This window comes from Thalassophryne amazonica, chromosome 3, assembly GCF_902500255.1.
Source record: "Thalassophryne amazonica chromosome 3, fThaAma1.1, whole genome shotgun sequence".
NCBI classification, from domain to species: Eukaryota; Metazoa; Chordata; class Actinopteri; order Batrachoidiformes; family Batrachoididae; genus Thalassophryne; species Thalassophryne amazonica.
The window spans coordinates 46,143,373-46,168,607 of NC_047105.1; the positions used below are offsets into that span (position 1 = coordinate 46,143,373).

At 39.5% G+C, this 25,235-nt stretch overlaps 1 protein-coding gene across 1 annotated transcript in view; it reads left to right on the forward strand.

Annotated features, from left to right (window-relative positions):
• LOC117506639 (calcium/calmodulin-dependent 3',5'-cyclic nucleotide phosphodiesterase 1B-like) overlaps nt 1-25,235 on the forward strand; it is an 82,456-nt gene that overhangs the window by 33,984 nt on the left and 23,237 nt on the right. Inside the window, exons 8-9 of the mRNA XM_034166163.1 lie at nt 18,421-18,546; nt 24,591-24,692. Of these exons, the coding sequence (XP_034022054.1) occupies nt 18,421-18,546; nt 24,591-24,692 (228 nt within the window). The remainder of the gene's footprint in view (nt 1-18,420; nt 18,547-24,590; nt 24,693-25,235) is intronic.

Genomic DNA, 25,235 nt, shown 5'->3' on the forward strand with positions numbered 1-25,235 from the left:
TAGTTAGTTGCATGTGTCAAAAAATGTCATGAAGAGGAAAAAAAACATAAATTTGCTTCGGTCTCCAAAGCCTCTATCGCACAAAAGGTGTGTGTGTGTGTGTGTGTGTGTGTGTGTGTGTGGTGTTTAGAGGTGTGTGTAGCACACACACCGTCCATCTCACCACATGCTCGTCACTACTTGCCACAACTCGTCAATAGATGTTGCACAACACCACATGGTTTTTGGCATTTGCCAGAGTGTGTCACAACGTCAGTCATTGTGCGGTTGCATGTTTACACACCACTAAGTCTCCACACAAGCGCCATATGTGTGACAGACTGGAAAGCACCAGAGTTTCAGACACTCCAAATTGCATACAGCATATGTGTGGCATGTGCATGGACAGTTCCTGGTGTGTAAACATGAAATCGCACAACAAGTGATGTTGTGTGGCTTGTGTTTTAGACACAAAGTTTAAAAAACAATGGCCAAGGAGCACGGGAAAATGCGTTACATTCACACAGCTGAACGCTGCTCCCACAGAGCGGCCACATGCTGTTCACACGCCGGGTAGTCACAGGTGTGCACGTGACATGTATAGCGCGCCACTGGTTACCACTAACACACCACCCACACACCTTCTGGGTGAGAATTGATTAAGCCATTTTTATTTTTGAAATGTGCTCCTGCTTTATGCAACAAGAATGCTTGGCAGAAGAGTCATTCATGTTCATCTCCTTGGGAATTACCTGATCATGAAGATGAACTGCACTGTCAATAAGCTTCTGCCAGGAGCTCCCTTTTCAAGAACACACCTGTGGACTTGTTCCTCCATCTCATTCCATTCAGCTTTCAGTTCACGATTAGCCTTACCTCAGATGGAGTTAGCTCGGCTTTTCACCACTCCCTGACAAGTTTCTCACTTACTCCACACTTTCTTGTCTTCTGGTTTCGGTTGCATACTTTATAGTCTAAGTTTAAATTCTGTAGCAGTACAGCAACAGCATTCAATTGTCACAAGTATAGATGATGCCATCTTGTGACAGGATCAGTCAAACAACTAAAAAAGCACATAAAGCACAACCAGCCCTTTTGCATCTGGTGAACTTTAATGCACCAGATCAATCACCTTAGTATTTCTTCTGTTTTTATTGATGCTTAATGCTGACAAATTATACTGTATTTGTTGTCTTTCTGATGCCTGATTCTTTTTTTTCTCTCCGTTTGAGGTGCAGCTTCATCCAGAGATGGGAGTCGTGTGTACTTCTGCAACCCTCCCATCCTGTGCACTGGCAAAATATTCTGTATATTCGTTTTGTAAATTGTTTTGCCAATTATGTCGGTAGTATGGCCCAAGCAGAGGGTCACCCCTTTGAGTCTGGTCTGCTTGAGGTTTCTTCCTGAAATCATCAGAGGGAGTTTTTCCTTACCACTGTCACCTGTCAAAAGTCAAGTCAAAAAAATTGATTGATTGATTGATTGTGTACTTGCTCTGGGGGTTGGTAAGGTTAGACCTTACTTGTGTGAAGCACCTTGAGGCAACTTTGTTGTGATTTCAAATCAAATCAAATCAATTTTATTTATATAGCGCCAAATCACAACAAACAGTTGCCCCAAGGCGCTTTATATTGTAAGGCAAAGCCATACAATAATTACGGAAAAACCCCAATGGTCAAAACGACCCCCTGTGAGCAAGCACTAGGCGACAGTGGGAAGGAAAAACTCCCTTTTAACAGGAAGAAACCTCCAGCAGAACCAGGCTCAGGGAGGGGCAGTCTTCTGCTGGGACTGGTTGGGGCTGAGGGAGAGAACCAGGAAAAAGACATGCTGTGGAGGGGAGCAGAGATCAATCACTAATGATTAAATGCAGAGTGGTGCATACAGAGCAAAAAGAGAAAGAAACACTCAGTGCATCATGGGAACCCCCCAGCAGTCTAAGTCTATAGCAGCATAACTAAGGGATGGTTCAGGGTTACCTGATCCAGCCCTAACTATAAGCTTTAGCAAAAAGGAAAGTTTTAAGCCTAATCTTAAAAGTAGAGACAGTGTCTGTCTCCCTGATCCGAATTGGGAGCTGGTTCCACAGGAGAGGAGCCTGAAAGCTGAAGGCTCTGCCTCCCATTCTACTCTTACAAACCCTAGGAACTACAAGTAAGCCTGCAGTCTGAGAGTGAAGCGCTCTATTGGGGTGATATGGTACTATGAGGTCCCTAAGATAAGATGGGACCTGATTATTCAAAACCTTATAAGTAAGAAGAAGAATTTTAAATTCTATTCTAGAATTAACAGGAAGCCAATGAAGAGAGGCCAATATGGGTGAGATATGCTCTCTCCTTCTAGTCCCTGTCAGTACTCTAGCTGCAGCATTTTGAATTAACTGAAGGCTTTTCAGGGAACTTTTAGGACAACCTGATAATAATGAATTACAATAGTCCAGCCTAGAGGAAATAAATGCATGAATTAGTTTTTCAGCATCACTCTGAGACAAGACCTTTCTGATTTTAGAGATATTGCGTAAATGCAAAAAAGCAGTCCTACATATTTGTTTAATATGCGCTTTGAATGACATATCCTGATCAAAAATTACTCCAAGATTTCTCACAGTATTACTAGAGGTCAGGGTAATGCCATCCAGAGTAAGGATCTGGTTAGACACCATGTTTCTAAGATTTGTGGGGCCAAGTACAATAACTTCAGTTTTATCTGAGTTTAAAAGCAGGAAATTAGAGGTCATCCATGACTTTATGTCTGTAAGACAATCCTGCAGTTTAGCTAATTGGTGTGTGTCCTCTGGCTTCATGGATAGATAAAGCTGGGTATCATCTGTGTAACAATGAAAATTTAAGCAGTGCTGTCTAATAATACTGCCTAAGGGAAGCATGTATAAAGTGAACAAAATTGGTCCTAGCACAGAACCTTGTGGAACTCCATAATTAACCTTAGTCTAACTGTGACTGTCTAGCGTTGGGACCAGGAGGCAGAGCTGTGGTCTTATACACCTCTCTGCAGCTTCTCTCCCCCTGCCATCCCCCTATTACCCCATCCCCGTAGAGACGGTGCCTGCTCCCAGACCACCAATAACTAGCAAAAATCTATTTAAGCATAAAAATTCAAAAAGAAAAAATAATATAGCACCTTCAATTGCACCACAGACTAAAACAGTTAAATGTGGTCTATTAAACATTAGGTCTCTTTCTTCTAAGTCCCTGTTGGTAAATGATATAATAATTGATCAACGTATTGATTTATTCTGCCTAACAGAAACTTGGTTACAGCAGGATGAATATGTTAGTTTAAATGAGTCAACACCCCCGAGTCACACTAACTGTCAGAATGCTCGTAGCACGGGCCGGGGCAGAGGATTAGCAGCAATCTTCCATTCCAGCTTATTAATTAATCAAAAACCTAGACAGAGCTTTAATTCATTTGAAAGCTTGTCTCTTAGTCTTGTCCATCCAAATTGGAAGTCCCAAAAACCAGTTTTATTTGTTATTATCTATCGTCCACCTGGTCGTTACTGTGAGTTTCTCTGTGAATTTTCAGACCTTTTGTCTGACTTAGTGCTTAGCTCAGATAAGATAATTATAGTGGGCGATTTTAACATCCACACAGATGCTGAGAATGACAGCCTCAACACTGCATTTAATCTATTATTAGACTCTATCGGCTTTGCTCAAAAAGTAAATGAGTCCACCCACCACTTTAATCATATTTTAGATCTTGTTCTGACTTATGGTATGGAAATAGAAGACTTAACAGTATTCCCTGAAAACTCCCTTTTGTCTGATCATTTTTAATAACATTTACATTTACCCTGATGGACTACCCTGCAGTGGGGAATAAGTTTCATTACACTAGAAGTCTTTCAGAAAGCGCTGTAACTAGGTTTAAGGATATGATTCCTTCTTTATGTTCTCTGATGTCATATACCAACACAGAGCAGAGTAGCTACCTAAACTCTGTAAGGGAGTTAGAGTATCTTGTCAATAGTTTTACATCCTCATTGAAGACAACTTTGGATGCTGTAGCTCCTCTGAAAAAGAGAGCTTTAAATCAGAAGTGTCTGACTCCGTGGTATAACTCACAAACTCGTAGCTTAAAGCAGATAACCCGTAAGTTGGAGAGGAAATGGCGTCTCACTAATTTAGAAGATCTTCACTTAGCCTGGAAAAAGAGTTTGTTGCTCTATAAGAAAGCCCTTCGTGAAGCTAGGACATCTTTCTACTCATCACTAATTGAAGAAAATAAGAACAACCCCAGGTTTCTTTTCAGCACTGTAGCCAGGCTGACAAAGAGTCAGAGCTCTATTGAGCTGAGTATTCCATTAACTTTAACTAGTAATGACTTCATGACTTTCTTTGCTAACAAAATTTTAACTATTAGAGAAAAAATTACTCATAACCATCCCAAAGATGTATCGTTATCTTTGGCTGCTTTCAGTGATGCCGGTATTTGGTTAGACTCTTTCTCTCCGATTGTTCTGTCTGAGTTATTTTCATTAGTTACTTCATCCAAACCATCAACATGCTTATTAGACCCCATTCCTGCCAGGCTGCTCAAGGAAGTCCTACCATTATTTAATGCTTCAATCTTAAATATGATCAATCTATCTTTGTTAGTTGGTTATGTACCACAGGCCTTTAAGGTGGCAGTAATTAAACCATTACTTAAAAAGCCATCACTTGACCCAGCTATCTTAGCTAATTATAGGCCAATCTCCAACCTTCCTTTTCTCTCAAAGATTCTTGAGAGGGTAGTTGTAAAACAGCTAACTGATCACCTGCAGAGGAATGGTCTATTTGAAGAGTTTCAGTCAGGTTTTAGAATTCATCATAGTACAGAAACAGCATTAGTGAAGGTTACAAATGATCTTCTTATGGCTTCGGACAGTGGACTTATCTCTGTGCTTGTTCTGTTGGACCTCAGTGCTGCTTTTGATACTGTTGACCATAAAATTTTATTACAGAGATTAGAGCATGTCATAGGTATTAATCAATCAATCAATCAATTTTTTTTATATAGCGCCAAATCACAACAAACAGTTGCCCCAAGGCGCTTTATATTGTAAGGCAAGGCCATACAATAATTATGTAAAACCCCAACGGTCAAAACGACCCCCTGTGAGCAAGCACTTGGCTACAGTGGGAAGGAAAAACTCCCTTTTAACAGGAAGAAACCTCCAGCAGAACCAGGCTCAGGGAGGGGCAGTCTTCTGCTGGGACTGGTTGGGGCTGAGGGAGAGAACCAGGAAAAAGACATGCTGTGGAGGGGAGCAGAGATCGATCACTAATGATTAAATGCAGAGTGGTGCATACAGAGCAAAAAGAGAAAGAAACAGTGCATCATGGGAACCCCCCAGCAGTCTACGTCTATAGCAGCATAACTAAGGGATGGTTCAGGGTCACCTGATCCAGCCCTAACTATAAGCTTTAGCAAAAAGGAAAGTTTTAAGCCTAATCTTAAAAGTAGAGAGGGTGTCTGTCTCCCTGATCTGAATTGGGAGCTGGTTCCACAGGAGAGGAGCCTGAAAGCTGAAGGCTCTGCCTCCCATTCTACTCTTACAAACCCTAGGAACTACAAGTAAGCCTGCAGTCTGAGAGCGAAGCGCTCTATTGGGGTGATATGGTACTACGAGGTCCCTAAGATAAGATGGGACCTGATTATTCAAAACCTTATAAGTAAGAAGAAGAATTTTAAATTCTATTCTAGAATTAACAGGAAGCCAATGAAGAGAGGCCAATATGGGTGAGATATGCTCTCTCCTTCTAGTCCCTGTCAGTACTCTAGCTGCAGCATTTTGAATTAACTGAAGGCTTTTCAGGGAACTTTTAGGACAACCTGATAATAATGAATTACAATAGTCCAGCCTAGAGGAAATAAATGCATGAGTTAGTTTTTCAGCATCACTCTGAGACAGGACCTTTCTAATTTTAGAGATATTGCGCAAATGCAAAAAAGCAGTCCTACATATTTGTTTAATATGCGCATTGATTGACATATCCTGATCAAAAATTACTCCAAGATTTCTCACAGTATTACTAGAGGTCAGGGTAATGCCATCCAGAGTAAGGATCTGGTTAGACACCATGTTTCTAAGATTTGTGGGGCCAAGTACAATAACTTCAGTTTTATCTGAGTTTAAAAGCAGGAAATTAGAGGTCATCCATGACTTTATGTCTGTAAGACAATCCTGCAGTTTAGCTAATTGGTGTGTGTCCTCTGGCTTCATGGATAGATAAAGCTGGGTATCATCTGTGTAACAATGAAAATTTAAGCAGTGCTGTCTAATAATACTGCCTAAGGGAAGCATGTATAAAGTGAACAAAATTGGTCCTAGCACAGAACCTTGTGGAACTCCATAATTAACCTTAGTCTAACTGTGACTGTCTAGCGTTGGGACCAGGAGGCAGAGCTGTGGTCTTATACACCTCTCTGCAGCTTCTCTCCCCCTGCCATCCCCCTATTACCCCATCCCCGTAGAGACGGTGCCTGCTCCCAGACCACCAATAACTAGCAAAAATCTATTTAAGCATAAAAATTCAAAAAGAAAAATAATATAGCACCTTCAATTGCACCACAGACTAAAACAGTTAAATGTGGTCTATTAAACATTAGGTCTCTTTCTTCTAAGTCCCTGTTGGTAAATGATATAATAATTGATCAACGTATTGATTTATTCTGCCTAACAGAAACTTGGTTACAGCAGGATGAATATGTTAGTTTAAATGAGTCAACACCCCCGAGTCACACTAACTGTCAGAATGCTCGTAGCACGGGCCGGGGCAGAGGATTAGCAGCAATCTTCCATTCCAGCTTATTAATTAATCAAAAACCTAGACAGAGCTTTAATTCATTTGAAAGCTTGTCTCTTAGTCTTGTCCATCCAAATTGGAAGTCCCAAAAACCAGTTTTATTTGTTATTATCTATCGTCCACCTGGTCGTTACTGTGAGTTTCTCTGTGAATTTTCAGACCTTTTGTCTGACTTAGTGCTTAGCTCAGATAAGATAATTATAGTGGGCGATTTTAACATCCACACAGATGCTGAGAATGACAGCCTCAACACTGCATTTAATCTATTATTAGACTCTATCGGCTTTGCTCAAAAGTAAATGAGTCCACCCACCACTTTAATCATATTTTAGATCTTGTTCTGACTTATGGTATGGAAATAGAAGACTTAACAGTATTCCCTGAAAACTCCCTTTTGTCTGATCATTTTTTAATAACATTTACATTTACCCTGATGGACTACCCTGCAGTGGGGAATAAGTTTCATTACACTAGAAGTCTTTCAGAAAGCGCTGTAACTAGGTTTAAGGATATGATTCCTTCTTTATGTTCTCTGATGTCATATACCAACACAGAGCAGAGTAGCTACCTAAACTCTGTAAGGGAGTTAGAGTATCTTGTCAATAGTTTTACATCCTCATTGAAGACAACTTTGGATGCTGTAGCTCCTCTGAAAAAGAGAGCTTTAAATCAGAAGTGTCTGACTCCGTGGTATAACTCACAAACTCGTAGCTTAAAGCAGATAACCCGTAAGTTGGAGAGGAAATGGCGTCTCACTAATTTAGAAGATCTTCACTTAGCCTGGAAAAAGAGTTTGTTGCTCTATAAGAAAGCCCTTCGTGAAGCTAGGACATCTTTCTACTCATCACTAATTGAAGAAAATAAGAACAACCCCAGGTTTCTTTTCAGCACTGTAGCCAGGCTGACAAAGAGTCAGAGCTCTATTGAGCTGAGTATTCCATTAACTTTAACTAGTAATGACTTCATGACTTTCTTTGCTAACAAAATTTTAACTATTAGAGAAAAAATTACTCATAACCATCCCAAAGATGTATCGTTATCTTTGGCTGCTTTCAGTGATGCCGGTATTTGGTTAGACTCTTTCTCTCCGATTGTTCTGTCTGAGTTATTTTCATTAGTTACTTCATCCAAACCATCAACATGCTTATTAGACCCCATTCCTGCCAGGCTGCTCAAGGAAGTCCTACCATTATTTAATGCTTCAATCTTAAATATGATCAATCTATCTTTGTTAGTTGGTTATGTACCACAGGCCTTTAAGGTGGCAGTAATTAAACCATTACTTAAAAAGCCATCACTTGACCCAGCTATCTTAGCTAATTATAGGCCAATCTCCAACCTTCCTTTTCTCTCAAAGATTCTTGAGAGGGTAGTTGTAAAACAGCTAACTGATCACCTGCAGAGGAATGGTCTATTTGAAGAGTTTCAGTCAGGTTTTAGAATTCATCATAGTACAGAAACAGCATTAGTGAAGGTTACAAATGATCTTCTTATGGCTTCGGACAGTGGACTTATCTCTGTGCTTGTTCTGTTGGACCTCAGTGCTGCTTTTGATACTGTTGACCATAAAATTTTATTACAGAGATTAGAGCATGTCATAGGTATTAATCAATCAATCAATCAATTTTTTTTATATAGCGCCAAATCACAACAAACAGTTGCCCCAAGGCGCTTTATATTGTAAGGCAAGGCCATACAATAATTATGTAAAACCCCAACGGTCAAAACGACCCCCTGTGAGCAAGCACTTGGCTACAGTGGGAAGGAAAAACTCCCTTTTAACAGGAAGAAACCTCCAGCAGAACCAGGCTCAGGGAGGGGCAGTCTTCTGCTGGGACTGGTTGGGGCTGAGGGAGAGAACCAGGAAAAAGACATGCTGTGGAGGGGAGCAGAGATCGATCACTAATGATTAAATGCAGAGTGGTGCATACAGAGCAAAAAGAGAAAGAAACAGTGCATCATGGGAACCCCCCAGCAGTCTACGTCTATAGCAGCATAACTAAGGGATGGTTCAGGGTCACCTGATCCAGCCCTAACTATAAGCTTTAGCAAAAAGGAAAGTTTTAAGCCTAATCTTAAAAGTAGAGAGGGTGTCTGTCTCCCTGATCTGAATTGGGAGCTGGTTCCACAGGAGAGGAGCCTGAAAGCTGAAGGCTCTGCCTCCCATTCTACTCTTACAAACCCTAGGAACTACAAGTAAGCCTGCAGTCTGAGAGCGAAGCGCTCTATTGGGGTGATATGGTACTACGAGGTCCCTAAGATAAGATGGGACCTGATTATTCAAAAACCTTATAAGTAAGAAGAAGAATTTTAAATTCTATTCTAGAATTAACAGGAAGCCAATGAAGAGAGGCCAATATGGGTGAGATATGCTCTCTCCTTCTAGTCCCCGTCAGTACTCTAGCTGCAGCATTTTGAATTAACTGAAGGCTTTTTAGGGAACTTTTAGGACAACCTGATAATAATGAATTACAATAGTCCAGCCTAGAGGAAATAAATGCATGAATTAGTTTTTCAGCATCACTCTGAGACAGGACCTTTCTGATTTTAGAGATATTGCGTAAATGCAAAAAAGCAGTCCTACATATTTGTTTAATATGCGCTTTGAATGACATATCCTGATCAAAAATGACTCCAAGATTTCTCACAGTATTACTAGAGGTCAGGGTAATGCCATCCACAGTAAGGATCTGGTTAGACACCATGTTTCTAAGATTTGTGGGGCCAAGTACAATAACTTCAGTTTTATCTGAGTTTAAAAGCAGGAAATTAGAGGTCATCCATGTCTTTATGTCTGTAAGACAATCCTGCAGTTTAGCTAATTGGTGTGTGTTGTCTGGCTTCATGGATAGATAAAGCTGGGTATCATCTGCGTAACAATGAAAATTTAAGCAATACCGTCTAATAATACTGCCTAAGGGAAGCATATATAAAGTGAATAAAATTGGTCCTAGCACAGAACCTTGTGGAACTCCATAATTAACTTTAGTCTGTGAAGAAGATTCCCCATTTACATGAACAAATTGTAATCTATTAGACAAATATGATTCAAACCACCGCAGCGCAGTGCCTTTAATACCTATGGCATGCTCTAATCTCTGTAATAAAATTTTATGGTCAACAGTATCAAAAGCAGCACTGAGGTCTAACAGAACAAGCACAGAGATGAGTCCACTGTCCGAGGCCATAAGAAGATCATTTGTAACCTTCACTAATGCTGTTTCTGTACTATGATGAATTCTAAAACCTGACTGAAACTCTTCAAATAGACCATTCCTCTGCAGATGATCAGTTAGCTGTTTTACAACTACCCTTTCAAGAATTTTTGAGAGAAAAGGAAGGTTGGAGATTGGCCTATAATTAGCTAAGATAACTGGGTCAAGTGATGGCTTTTTAAGTAATGGTTTAATTACTGCCACCTTAAAAGCCTGTGGTACATAGCCAACTAACAAAGATAGATTGATCATATTTAAGATCGAAGCATTAAATAATGGTAGGGCTTCCTTGAGCAGCCTGGTAGGAATGGGGTCTAATAAACATGTTGATGGTTTGGATGAAGTAACTAATGAAAATAACTCAGACAGAACAATCGGAGAGAAAGAGTCTAACCAAATACCGGCATCACTGAAAGCAGCCAAAGATAACGATACGTCTTTGGGATGGTTATGAGTAATTTTTTCTCTAATAGTTAAAATTTTGTTAGCAAAGAAAGTCATGAACTCATTACTAGTTAAAGTTAATGGAATACTCAGCTCAATAGAGCTCTGACTCTTTGTCAGCCTGGCTACAGTGCTGAAAAGAAACCTGGGGTTGTTCTTATTTTCTTCAATTAGTGATGAGTAGAAAGATGTCCTAGCTTTACGGAGGGCTTTTTTATAGAGCAACAGACTCTTTTTCCAGGCTAAGTGAAGATCTTCTAAATTAGTGAGACGCCATTTCCTCTCCAACTTACGGGTTATCTGCTTTAAGCTACGAGTTTGAGAGTTATACCATGGAGTCAGACACTTCTGATTTAAAGCTCTCTTTTTCAGAGGAGCTACAGCATCCAAAGCTGTCTTCAATGAGGATGTAAAACTATTGACGAGATACTCTATCTCCCTTACAGAGTTTAGGTAGCTACTCTGCACTGTGTTGTTATATGGCATTAGAGAACATAAAGAAGGAATCATATCCTTAAACCTAGTTACAGCGCTTTCTGAAAGACTTCTAGTGTAATGAAACTTATTCCCTACTGCTGGGTAGTCCATCAGAGTAAATGTAAATGTTATTAAAAAATGATCAGACAGAAGGGAGTTTTCAGGGAATACTGTTAAGTCTTCTATTTCCATACCATAAGTCAGAACAAGATCTAAGATATGATTAAAGTGGTGGGTGGACTCATTTACTTTTTGAGCAAAGCCAATAGAGTCTAATAATAGATTAAATGCAGTGTTGAGGCTGTCATTCTCAGCATCTGTGTGGATGTTAAAATCGCCCACTATAATTATCTTATCTGAGCTAAGCACTAAGTCAGACAAAAGGTCTGAAAATTCACAGAGAAACTCACAGTAACGACCAGGTGGACGATAGATAATAACAAATAAAACTGGTTTTTGGGACTTCCAATTTGGATGGACAAGACTAAGAGACAAGCTTTCAAATGAATTAAAGCTCTGTCTGGGTTTTTGATTAATTAATAAGCTGGAATGGAAGATTGCTGCTAATCCACTGCCCCGGCCCGTGCTACGAGCATTCTGACAGTTAGTGTGACTCGGGGGTGTTGACTCATTTAAACTAACATATTCATCCTGCTGTAACCAGGTTTCTGTTAGGCAGAATAAATCAATATGTTGATCAATTATTATATCATTTACCAACAGGGACTTAGAAGAGAGAGACCTAATGTTTAATAGACCACATTTAACTGTTTTAGTCTGTGGTGCAGTTGAAGGTGCTATATTATTTTTTCTTTTTGAATTTTTATGCTTAAATAGATTTTTGCTGGTTATTGGTAGTCTGGGAGCAGGCACCGTCTCTACGGGGATGGGGTAATGAGGGGATGGCAGGGGGAGAGAAGCTGCAGAGAGGTGTGTAAGACTACAACTCTGCTTCCTGGTCCCAACCCTGGATAGTCACGGTTTGGAGGATTTAAGAAAATTAGCCAGATTTCTAGAAATGAGAGCTGCTCCATCCAAAGTGGGATGGATGCCGTCTCTCCTAACAAGACCAGGTTTTCCCCAGAAGCTTTGCCAATTATCTATGAAGCCCACCTCATTTTTTGGACACCACTCAGACAGCCAGCAATTCAAGGAGAACATGCGGCTAAACATGTCACTCCCGGTCCGATTGGGGAGGGGCCCAGAGAAAACTACAGAGTCCGACATTGTTTTTGCAAAGTTACACACCGATTTAATGTTAATTTTAGTGACCTCCGATTGGCGTAACCGGGTGTCATTACTGCCGACGTGAATTACAATCTTACCAAATTTATGCTTAGCCTTAACCAGCAGTTTCAAATTTCCTTCAATGTCGCCTGCTCTGGCCCCCGGAAGACAATTGACTATGGTTGCTGGTGTCGCTAACTTCACATTTCTCAAAACAGAGTCGCCAATAACCAGAGTTTGATCCTCGGCGGGTGTGTCGTCGAGTGGGGAAAAACGGTTAGAGATGTGAACGGGTTGGCGGTGTACACGGGGCTTCTGTTTAGGGCTACGCTTCCTCCTCACAGTCACCCAGTCGGCCTGCTTTCCCGGCTGCTCGGGATCTGCCAGGGGGGAACTAACGGCGGCTAAGCTACCTTGGTCCGCACCGACTACAGGGGCCTGGCTAGCTGTAGAATTTTCCACGGTGCGGAGCCGAGTCTCCAATTCGCCCAGCCTGGCCTCCAAAGCTACGAATAAGCTACACTTATTACAAGTACCGTTACTGCTAAAGGAGGCCGAGAAATAACTAAACATTTCACACCCAGAGCAGAAAAGTGCGGGAGAGACAGGAGAAGCCGCCATGCTAAATCGGCTAAGAGCTAGTAGCTACGCTAAGCTAGCGGATTCCTAAAAACACGCAAAGTGAATAATGTGTAAATAATTTAGAGGTGATTCAGCAGAAGGAGTGCTTTAGTTAAGGCACGTAAAGATTACACTGGGAAACAAATCGTAATCTAGATAACTAGATCAATCTAACTGCGCAGATTAAACAGCTAACAGATACAGAAAAACACCGCTGTGCTCCGGAACAGGAAGTGATACAATACCGCAGTGAGAGCCAACCACCAGAGGCATTAAAGGCATTGCGCTGCGGTGGTTTGAATCATATTTGTCTAATAGATTACAGTTTGTTCATGTAAATGGGGAATCTTCTTCACAGACTAAAGTTAATTATGGAGTTCCACAAGGTTCTGTGCTAGGACCAATTTTATTCACTTTATACATGCTTCCCTTGGGCAGTATTATTAGACGGTATTGCTTAAATTTTCATTGTTACGCAGATGATACCCAGCTTTATCTATCCATGAAGCCAGAGGATACGCACCAATTAGCTAAACTGCAGGATTGTCTTACAGACATAAAGACATGGATGACCTCTAATTTCCTGCTTTTAAACTCAGATAAAACTGAAGTTATTGTACTTGGCCCCACAAATCTTAGAAGCATGGTGTCTAACCAGATCGTTACTCTGGATGGCATTTCCCTGATCTCTAGTAATACTGTGAGAAATCTTGGAGTTATTTTTGATCAGGATATGTCATTCAAAGCGCATATTAAACAAATATGTAGGACTGCCTTTTTGCATTTACGCAATATCTCTAAAATCAGAAAGGTCTTGTCTCAGAGTGATGCTGAAAAACTAATTCATGCATTTGTTTCCTCTAGGCTGGACTATTGTAATTCATTATTATCAGGTTGTCCTAAAAGTTCCCTAAAAAGCCTTCAGTTGGTTCAGAATGCTGCAGCTAGAGTACTGACGGGGACTAGCAGGAGAGAGCATATCTCACCCGTGTTGGCCTCCCTTCATTGGCTTCCTGTTAATGCTAGAATAGAATTTAAAATTCTTCTTCTTACTTATAAGGTTTTGAATAATCAGGTCCCATCTTATCTTAGGGACCTCGTAGTACCATATTACCCCATTAGAGCGCTTCGCTCTCAGACTGCGGGCTTACTTGTAGTTCCTAGGGTTTGTAAGAGTAGAATGGGAGGCAGAGCCTTCAGCTTTCAGGCTCCTCTCCTGTGGAACCAGCTCCCAATTCAGATCAGGGGACAGATACCCTCTCTACTTTTAAGATTAGGCTTAAAACTTTCCTTTTCGCTAAGGCTTATAGTTAGGGCTGGATCGGGTGACCCTGGACCATCCCTTGGTTATGTTGCTTTAGACGTAGACTGTGTTTCATAATTATTGTATGGCCTTGCCTTGCAATGTGGAGCGCCTTGGGGCAACTGTTTGTTGTGATTTGGCGCTATACAAGAAAAAAGTTGATTGAAGTTGATTGAGTCTGTGAAGAAGATTCCCCATTTACATGAACAAATTGTAATCTATTAGATAAATATGATTCAAACCACCACAGCGCAGTGCCTTTAATACCTATGGCATGCTCTAATCTCTGTAATAAAATTTTATGGTCAACAGTATCAAAAGCAGCACTGAGGTCTAACAGAACAAGCACAGAGATGAGTCCACTGTCTGAGGCCATAAGAAGATCATTTGTAACCTTCACTAATGCTGTTTCTGTACTATGATGAATTCTAAACCCTGACTGAAACTCTTCAAATAGACCATTCCTCTGCAGATGATCAGTTAGCTGTTTTACAACTACCCTTTCAAGAATTTTTGAGAGAAAAGGAAGGTTAGAGATTGGCCTATAATTAGCTAAGATAGCTGGGTCAAGTGATGGCTTTTTAAGTAATGGTTTAATTACTGCCACCTTAAAAGCCTGTGGTACATAGCCAACTAATAAAGATAGATTAATCATATTTAAGATCGAAGCATTAATTAATGGTAGGGCTTCCTTGAGCAGCCTGGTAGGAATGGGGTCTAATAGACATGTTGATGGTTTGGAGGAAGTAACTAATGAAAATAACTCAGACAGAACAATCGTAGAGAAAGAGTCTAACCAAATACCGGCATCACTGAAAGCAGCCAAAGAGAATGATATGTCTTTGTAATGGTTATGAGTAATTTTTTCTCTAATAGTTAAAATTTTATTAGCAAAGAAAGTCATGAAGTCATTACTAGTTAAAGTTAAAGGAATACTTTGCTCAATAGAGCTCTGACTCTTTGTCAGCCTGGCTACAGTGCTGAAAAGAAACCTGGGGTTGTTCTTATTTTCTTCATTTAGTGATGAGTAGTAAGATGTCCTAGCTTTACGGAGGGCTTTTTATAGAGCAACAGACTCTTTTTCCAGGCTAAGTGAAGATCTTCTAAATTAGTGAGACGCCATTTCCTCTCCAACTTACGGGTTATCTGCTTTAAGCTGCGGTTTGTGAGTTATACCACGGAGTCAGGCACTTCTGATTTAAGGCTCTCTTTTTCAGAGGAGCTACAGCATCCAAAGTTGTCCTCAATGAGGATATAAAACTATTGACGACATAATCTATCTCACTCACAGAGTTTAGGTAACTACTCTGCCCTGTGTTGGTATATGGCATTGGAGAACATAAAGAAGGAATCATATCCTTAAACCTAGTTACAGCGCTTTCTGAAAGACTTCTACTGTAATGAAACTTATTCCCCACTGCTGGGTAGTCCATCAGAGTAAATGTAAACGTTATTAAGAAATGATCAGACAGAAGGGGGTTTTCAGGGAATACTGTTAAGTCTTCAGTTTCCATACCATAAGTCAGAACAAGATCTAAGGTATGATTAAAGTGGTGGGTGGACTCATTTACATTTTGAGCAAAGCCAATCGAGTCTAACAATAGATTAAATGCAGTGTTGAGGCTGTCATTCTCAGCATCTGTGTGGATGTTAAAATTGGCCACTATAATTATCTTATCTGAGCTAAGCACTAAGTCAGACAAAAGGTCTGAAAATTCACAGAGAAACTCACAGTAACGACCAGGTGGACGATAGATAACAACAAATAAAACTGGTTTTTGGGACTTCCAATTTGGAAGGACAATACTAAGAGTCAAGCTTTCAAATGAATTAAAGCTCTGTCTGGGTTTTTGATTAATTAATAAGCTGGAGTGGAAGATTGCTGCTAATCCTCTGCCTCGGCCCGTGCTACGAGCGTTCTGGCAGTTAGTGTGACTCGGGGGTGTTGACTCATTTAAATTAACATATTCATCCTGCTGTAACCAGGTTTCTGTAAGGCAGAATAAATCAATATGTTGATCAATTATTATATCATTTACTAACAGGGACTTAGAAGAGAGATCTAATGTTTAATAGACCACATTTAACTGTTTTAGTCTGTGGTGCAGTTGAAGGTGCTATATTATTTTTTCTTTTTGAATTTTTTTGCTTAAATAGATTTTTGCTGGGTATTGGTGGTCTGGGAGCAGGCACCGTCTCTACGGGGATGGGGTAATGAGGTGATGGCAGGGGGAGAGAAGCTGCAGAGAGGTGTGTAAGACTACAACTCTGCTTCCTGGTCCCAACCCTGGATAGTCACGGTTTGGAGGATTTAAGAAAATTGGCCAGATTTCTAGAAATGAGAGCTGCTCCATCCAAAGTGGGATGGATGCCGTCTCTCCTAACAAGACCAGGTTTTCCCCAGAAGCTTTGACAATTATCTATGTAGCCCACCTCATTTTTTGGACACCACTCAGACAGCCAGCAATTCAGGGAGAACATGCGGCTAAACATGTCACTCCTGGTCCGATTGGGGAGGGGCCCAGAGAAAACTACAGAGTCCGACATTGTTTTTGCAAAGTTACACACCGATTCAATATTAATTTTAGTGACCTCCGATTGGCGTAACCGGGTGTCATTACTGCCGACGTGAATTACAATCTTACCAAATTTACGCTTAGCCTTAGCCAGCAGTTTCAAATTTCCTTTAATGTCGCCTGCTCTGGCCCCCGGAAGACAATTGACTATGGTTGCTGGTGTCGCTAACTTCACATTTCTCAAAACAGAGTCGCCAATAACCAGAGTTTGTCCCTCGGCGGGTGTGTCGCCGAATGGGGAAAAACGGTTAGAGATGTGAACGGGTTGGCGGTGTACACGGGGCTTCTGTTTAGGACTACACTTCCTCCTCACAGTCACCCAGTCGGCCTGCTTTCCCGGCTGCTCGGGATCTGCTGGAGGGGAACTAACGGCGGCTAAGCTACCTTGGTCCGCACCGACTACAGGGGCCTGGCTAGCTGTAGGATTTTCCAAGGTGCGGAGCCGAGTCTCCAATTCGCCCAGCCTGGCCTCCAAAGCTACGAATAAGCTACACTTATTACAAGTACCATTACTGCTAAAGGAGGCCGAGGAATAACTAAACATTTCACACCCAGAGCAGAAAAGTGCGGGAGAGACAGGAGAAGCCGCCATGCTAAACCGGCTAAGAGCTAGTAGCTGCGCTAAGCTAGTGGATTCCTAAAAACACACAAAGTGAATAATGTGTAAATAATTTAGAGATGATTCAGCAGAGGGAGTGCTTTAGTTAAGGCACGTGAAGATTACACTGTGAAACAAATCGTTATCTAGGTAACTAGATCAATCTAACTGCGTAGATTAAACAGCTAACAGATACAGCAAAACACTGCTGTGCTCCGGAACAGGAAGTGATACAATACATTAAATTAAAATTAATTTACAATAAATTAAATTAAAGAACAGATGGGCAGTGTGTTTGGGAATAGTGTCTTCCATACTACAAATAAGTGATGCTGATAAAAAACACAGCTCTGGAGTATTTCAAAACCTGTTTTGAACACTGGTCCAGAGTACATATCAAAGGAAAACATCACGGGTGATGCTCATAGGGGCCCCCAACTGATTCAAAAGAAAGCAATCCATTTGATTTGGTGTTCAAACATTAAAACACAAGTGAAAGAACTAGAATTGCAGTGTTTTTGAATTCAATATTCAAATGCTGAAGTAAGTGCAGAGTAAGTGTATGTGCACTAGCACATACAACACTGTTTGGGTTAACTTTAAATGCTATTGTCTTGTAACTCAAAATGAGGATGAAGTGATTTGACAGTGGTTAACTTTGGTATGCCAGCTCAATTGAAAAACAGTTTTATTTTGCTCATGTAATATTGCATAGACATGTCTGCCACCTGTTGGACAGTTAATTGATCCTGGAGAGATTTTGTAAAATTGGGACCAGCTGTGGTTGAACTTGCCATCTGCTGAACATGGGATGACAACATTAGCAGATGCCACAGAAAATCATCTTTTCAGCTTGTTCAGTAAACCCAAATCTTCAGTTCAATTTCAAGTTTACATATTCAGCAGCAACATCACAAATGTCAATTCAAGGAAGGATTGGTTTCTTGTGTTCCTGAAATAATCATTTTGAAAATGTATGACATGAGATACAATCCTGTTTGACTAAATATTTTAATGTTTTTGTCATCATTGTTGAACCTGAAAAGGTCCAACCTTGAAGCCAACTCTTTTCCTGAAAATTTCAAATAGTTTTCTGGCAGTTGATACACAAATGATCCTTATCATCTTTGTCTTCTGTTTTGTGTTTGTATTTTCTCTTTATCAGGTCAGAGTTTGCAATGATCTATAATGACCGGTCAGTACAGGAAAGCCATCACCTGAGCGCAGCGTTCCTCCTACTGCAAGATGATCAAAAGAATATCTTCATGAATCTGACCAGAGAAGAATGGATGTAAGTAAGTTCCTTTGGATTCTCCCTTGTTTTAACTTGGGGTTGCCACAGCAGACCCGAGGTGGATCTGCATGCTGATTTGGCACAATTTTTATGTCGAATGCCCTTCTTGATGCAACTCCACGTTACACAGAGACTGGGCATGGGTGGCATCCAATGGGGCAGCAATTCATTGGCAATGAAGAGAACACACAGGAGGTAAATGAGTAATACGAGTAGACTTGAAGGGAGCAAGACGTTCTGGCAATGGAAGGAAAAAACAAAGAGGATGAGATGAACTTCCAACTTAATTTAATAAAGCAATTAATGAAGGAAACAAGTGTATGTGAACAGGGAAAAAGCCACAGAAATAAACAACAACAGCAATGGTGTCGCCAAAATAAAAGCACCCATGGAAGCAACAGAACATGACCATGACACTTTACCAGAATAATCTGGAAGCCATGCCAGCTGTAGTGACTACTACAAGACTTGGATTCACACTTATTGCATCCACTGCAGTGTGTTCACTGGCCACTTTGGCCCACTCACAATAAAAGTTCTGTGTGCTCTGGTTGTGCTGATAAAAACCAAAGTGTTGTTGGATTACTGAATAGTTTCAACTAAACTTTAAAGTCTTAGTATTCTCAAAGGTCTGTAAGTATCCCTGAGCCCCTTCAAATTAATACTTTTTATTTTCATATATGTGTAAAACAAAAACAAACTCACTCTTTAAAACAATATGAAATACTGTACTGAAATAATTTACAAGAAAATGAAATTTGTAAAAAGCACACAAAACTATTAAAAGGGGCATATTACAATTGATGCACACAGATTATTCATTTATACTAAGTGGTTTTTGACTGTTTCTCTCACTTGCAGTACCTCAATGATACTATTATTTATGGCTGAAATGTTAACATATAAGTGGTCAGATCGGTGCTCACATGTGGTTTCATATTTTTACACAATGTTTATTATAAAATGTAGGGTAAAATGTGTGTAATTGGGTTGTTTTATTCATTATGTGAAGTTGTGCACTTTTGTTGTATATTTATTTCCATCTATATAGAAGGTATACGTATGTATAAGGTGTCAGTACACACCTTCACTTCAATTTTATATGCAAGTCCTGTATTATTGTAAATTATATGTGAAATTTATTGACATATTCATTCATATTTTGATTATGACAAGGCACCAAAAGCTACCTGCAGATAGATTATTTATTCATTATGTGGACAGGAAGAAAACTGTCCAACTGCTGCTTTTTCACTGAAATTCCAGTTTACTTTCTTAAACCCCACACACACACACACTGCATCTGGAAAGTATTTACAGTGCTTCACTTTTTCCACATTTTATGTTACAGCCTTGTTCTAAAATGGATGAAATTAATTTTCCCCCTTGAAATTTGACACACAATACCCCATAATGACAATGTGAAGAAACATTTTTTTGAGATTTTGGCAAATTTATAAAAAAAAAACAACTAAGAAATCACACGTACATAAGTATTCACAGCCTTTGCCATGGCCCTCAAAATTTAGCTCAGCTGCATCCTGTTTCCACTGATCATCCTTGAGATATTTCTACAGCTAAATTGGAGTCCACCTGGAGTAAATTCAGCTGATTGGACATGATTTGGAAAGACACACACCTGCCTACATATATGGTCCCACACTTGACAGTGCATGTCAGAGCACAAACCAAGCATGAAGTCAAAGAAATTGTCTGTAGACCTCCGAGACAGGATTGTCTCAAGGCACAAATATGGGGAAGGGTACAGAAACATTTCTGCTGCTTTGAAGGTCCCAGTGAGCACAGTGGCCTCCATTATCCATAAATAGAAGACATTTGGATGTACCAGGACTCTTCCTACAGCTGGCCAGCTGTCTAAACTGACCGATTGCGGGGAGAAGGGGCTTAGTCAGGGAGGTGACCAATTAAGAACCCGATGGTCACTCTGTCAGAGCTCCAGCATTCCTCTGTGGAGAGAGAACCTTGCAGAAGGACAACCATCTCTGCAGTAATCCACCATTCAGGTCTGTATGGTAGAGTGGCCAGATGGAAACCACTCCTTAGTAAAAGGCACATGGCAGCCCACCTGGAGTTTGCCAAAAGGCACCTGAATGACTCTCAGATCATGAGAAACAAAATTCTCTGATCTGATGAGACGAAGATTGAACTCTTTGGTGTGAATGCCAGGCGTCATGTTTGGAGGAAACCAGGCACCATCCCTACAGTGAAGCATGGTGGTGGCAGCATCATGCTGTGGGGATGTTTTTCAGTGACAGGAACTGGGAGACTAGTCAGGATTGAGAGAAAGATGAATATATACAGCAATATAGCAATATACAGAGACATCCTGGATGAAAACCTGCTCCAGAGCGCTCTTGACCTCAGACTGGGGTGACGCTTCATCTTTCAGTAGGACAATGACCCTAAGCACACAGCCAAGATATCAAAGGAGTGGCTTCAGGACAACTCTGTGAATGTCCTTGAGTGGTCCAGCCAGAGCCCAGACCTGAATCTGATTGAACATCTCTGGAGAGATCTGAAAATGGCTGTGCACCGACTCTCCCCATCCAACCTGATGGAGCTTGAGAGGTGCTGCTAAGAGGAATGGGCAAAACTGCACAAAGATAGGTGCGCCAAGCTTGTGGCATCATATTCAAGAGACTTGTGGCTGTAATTGGTGCATCAACAATGTACTGAGCAAAGGGTGTGAATACATATGTACGCTTGATTTTAGTTTTTATTTTTAATAAATTCCCAAAAAATGTCAAAAAAGAGCTTTTTGTTCATGTTGTCATTATGGGGTGTTGTGAGTACACTTTTGGAGGGGAAAATATGGAAAAAGTAAACCACTGTGAATACTTTCCAGATGCACTGTGTATGAGTGTGGTGTTTGTTTTTAGTTAAACCTGTAATAATGATTAATACATTATAAATCTATATTTTTAAAACAATTAATTGTTTACCTTATTGCACTGGACTTCCCAACTCTGAAGGAGTGGGTGTGGAGGGGTTTGTGGGTGGCTACAAGATAACAATGTTTGTCGATACAAATGATACATGTACACACAGTCACTTGTCAGTTTTTCCTATGAAGCAAAACAAATGTTATATTTTGTGACTCTTCTCTGATGTGATATCAAATTTATACGTCCTGACTAACGTAAAAAAAAAAAAAAAATCTGCCCTCACCTTCTTTATGACCTTGCTATTTTATCAGACTATATAGTGTCTAAGTTTACAAAAAATGCAGTGTATGATATGAAACCAGTGACATCAGTGATCACTTGTCGTTTTTTGTTGTTGTTGTTGTTGTTTACAGTTCTTTAGTTGATCATGTTGACTCTGCAAATTTCAAAAGAAAAATAACTAAGGAATCTATGGCCAATCTCAGAACAGATTTATCGCACCAAGATTGGCGTGGCATCTGTATTGAAGACATTGACCAATAATATGAATCATTTATCTCCAAGTTATATGATAAATATGGTCCACTTATATTAAATGTTGGACACAAGTGAAATACTGACAAACCTTGGATCACTAAGGGACTGCTGAATGCATGTAAAAAGAAAAAAAAATGTATAAGCAATTTTTAAAGCATAGAACTATTGAGGGTGAGATTATATACAAGGCATAAATGAAAACAAGCTAACCTATCATGCGATCTTGGAAAAGGCAGTATTACAGTGATTTGTTGGAAAAAAAAATAAAAACAAACATCAAAAGGTACATGGAAGCTCTTAAATGAAATCATCAAAAATAAAAAGTTGTCAAAGACTATCCAACATATTTTTACTCAAATACTGATACAGTGGTGAAGGAAAAGAAAGCTGTAGTACATCATTTTAATGATTATTTTGCCAATATGGAGAGAAAATTAGCAAATCAAATTGTACCTTCTAATATGAGCTCTTGGGATAACAGGACAACGAGCAATAACCTTTCAGATTCAATATTTATCAGAGAAACCGATGAATATGAAATAATTGACTGCACACAAACTAAAAGGGGAAAAAAATCAACTGATTACAATAATTTTGATATGACTTTGATAAAAAATATAATTGATTGTGTCATTAAACCTTTAACTTATATCTGTAACTTGTCATTAACGACTGGGAGATTTTCTTCCAAAATGAAAATAGCTAAAGTGGTACTGCTGTTCAAATCCGGTGATAAACATGTTTTTTCAAACTACAGGCCAATCTCGCTGCTACCTCAATTCTCAAAAATTCTGGAAGAAAGTATTCATTAAGAGGTTGGATGATTTGATATCCAAACAGCACATACTAAATGATCAGCAATATGGATTTAGGAAAAATCGTACCACTTCACTGGCGGTAATGGACTTTGTGGAACGTATCACAAATGCAATTGAAAACAAACAATACACTGTAGGGGTTTTTTCAACTTACAGAAAGCAATTGATACTATAGATCATACCATATTATTGGATAAATTATGGAAGTATGGCATCAGAGGATTAGCACATGATTGGATAGCCAACTACTTGTACAATAGGTATCAGTATGTTCACTTGGGTGGGATAAATTCTGGATTTTTGAGGTGCACTTGTGGGGTGCCCCAGGGCTCAGTCCTTGGGCCTTTGCGGTTTCTTTTATATATCATTGACATATGTTTAGTTTCTAAGATTGTGAATTGTATTTTATTTGCTGATGACACAACTGTGTTTTGTAGTGGGGATCATTTGGGACAGGTTCTGGACATAATGGAGAGGGAACTACAGAAGTTTAAGAAATGGTTTGATTCTAATAAATTGTCGCTTCACTTTGGTAAAACAAAGTGCAACTTATTTGGTAATAAACCCAGGAACGCATGTAGAAATTTATGAATATGCAATGTTGAAATTGAACTCGTTAATGAAAGTAATTTTCTTGGGGTCTTTATTGACGAAAATTTAAGGTGGAAAACATATAAATGATGTTAAATCTAAAATGTCATAGATCATTGCCATTTTGTACAAAGCACAAGACTTCCTCCCCCAACACTCATTAGTTACTTTATATCACTCATTACTTGTTCCTTACATTATCTACTGTATTGAAATTTTGGGAATCACCTACAAATCTAACACAAATCTTATATTTTTACTATAAGAATTATTAGTAAGAAACCTTATCATGAGCCAACTAATCCTTTGTTTGTCCTTTTGCATATTTTGAAATTTTGGAACTTGATTGATTACATCATAATACAAATTATGTTCAAAGTGAAAAATAGACTTATGCCACAGCACATCCACCTGTTTAAAATGAGGGACTCCAGTTGTAATTTACGAGGAACATTATTATTTCAGAAATCAAAGATTCAAACTACCATAAAAAGTCATTGTATTTCTGTTAAAGGTGTAAATATTTGGAATAATTGCCCGGATAATATAAAATCACTCGTTAGTTTGGTTGGTTTTAAAAGGCTCTATAAAAATTATTTGATTACTTGCTATGGCATGTTAAATTAGGTTTATTGATTCTGTTTTGTTTTTTTTTGTTTTTTTTTTGGTGCACTGTTGCTTGCGTGTTTGTGATTTTTTAAAATTCCTATTCATGGATCTATGTACACTTTGTATTAGTTATGATGGGTTTATGCATAATTTTATATACATATGTATAATTTTTATTTTTGGTTAAAGGGGTAGACATTTACAAGCTTTTGCTTCTGCCTACACCCTTTCTCTGTTTCTTTGTAAGTTTTTTTGTTGTTCTGGACCTGTGTGCCCCTAATAAATTCATTCAAATGTTTCCAATATGAATATGAAAATGTTCTCCTTTGTCTTTCAAGCAGACTTTATTATGCAGAATTTTTGTTATACATGGTGGAGCTTTGGGAAATAAATCCCAGAAGCACAGTGGGCTTTTCTATCCAGTGTTGCCATGGGAACAAGAACACCCATCAGCACATGTATATAGAAATACAACTGAGACTTGTTACCTGCCATTTTTAATATGTATGTCTTCTTCCTGTATTCTCCAAGTCAGTATGTCATTTATGTCTATGTGTGTGTTTGTGTGGTGCCTTATTAGGGAACTGCGGTCCTTGGTTATAGAAATGGTTCTGTCAACAGACATGTCCTGCCACCTTGTCCAAGTAAAAGCGATGAAGTCCTGTCTACAACAACAAGAACGGTAATGCTACCCAACTGTCCTGCTGTGTGCGCACAGCTGTGCATACTGATGAGTTCATGTAATAAATACAGCCAGCTGGCAACATGCTAGTGCAAGATGTGTTTGTTTGTTAGTGAGTTATTGGTTATTATTCTTGCAAGCTAACAGACAGACAAAAAAACAAAACAACAAAAACACAACAACCATTGTACATTGGACACCATTACTATTACCCATCATTATGAAACAAAAAACAGAACCAGTGTCGGCCTTGATGAGCACCAGAAAACGTAATCTGATAATGCAATAGAATGAAATCTGGAAACCTTTCCAGACCAAGGTCTAAACTTGGATGGTGAAAACCCTTTAGCTAAGATTTTCTCAACGGTAAAATGTTGCTGAAAACAAGCAGCAATGGCTTTGATGGCCACCAGTCCAAGATTTGAGAAAGAAACTGATGAGTTCATTTCAAGCTACAACTAACTTCAATCACACCTGCTCCTAACTTCCCTCATGCATGTGATGATGAGATAACCTCCTGTAACAAGCCCAGACATGGCCAGC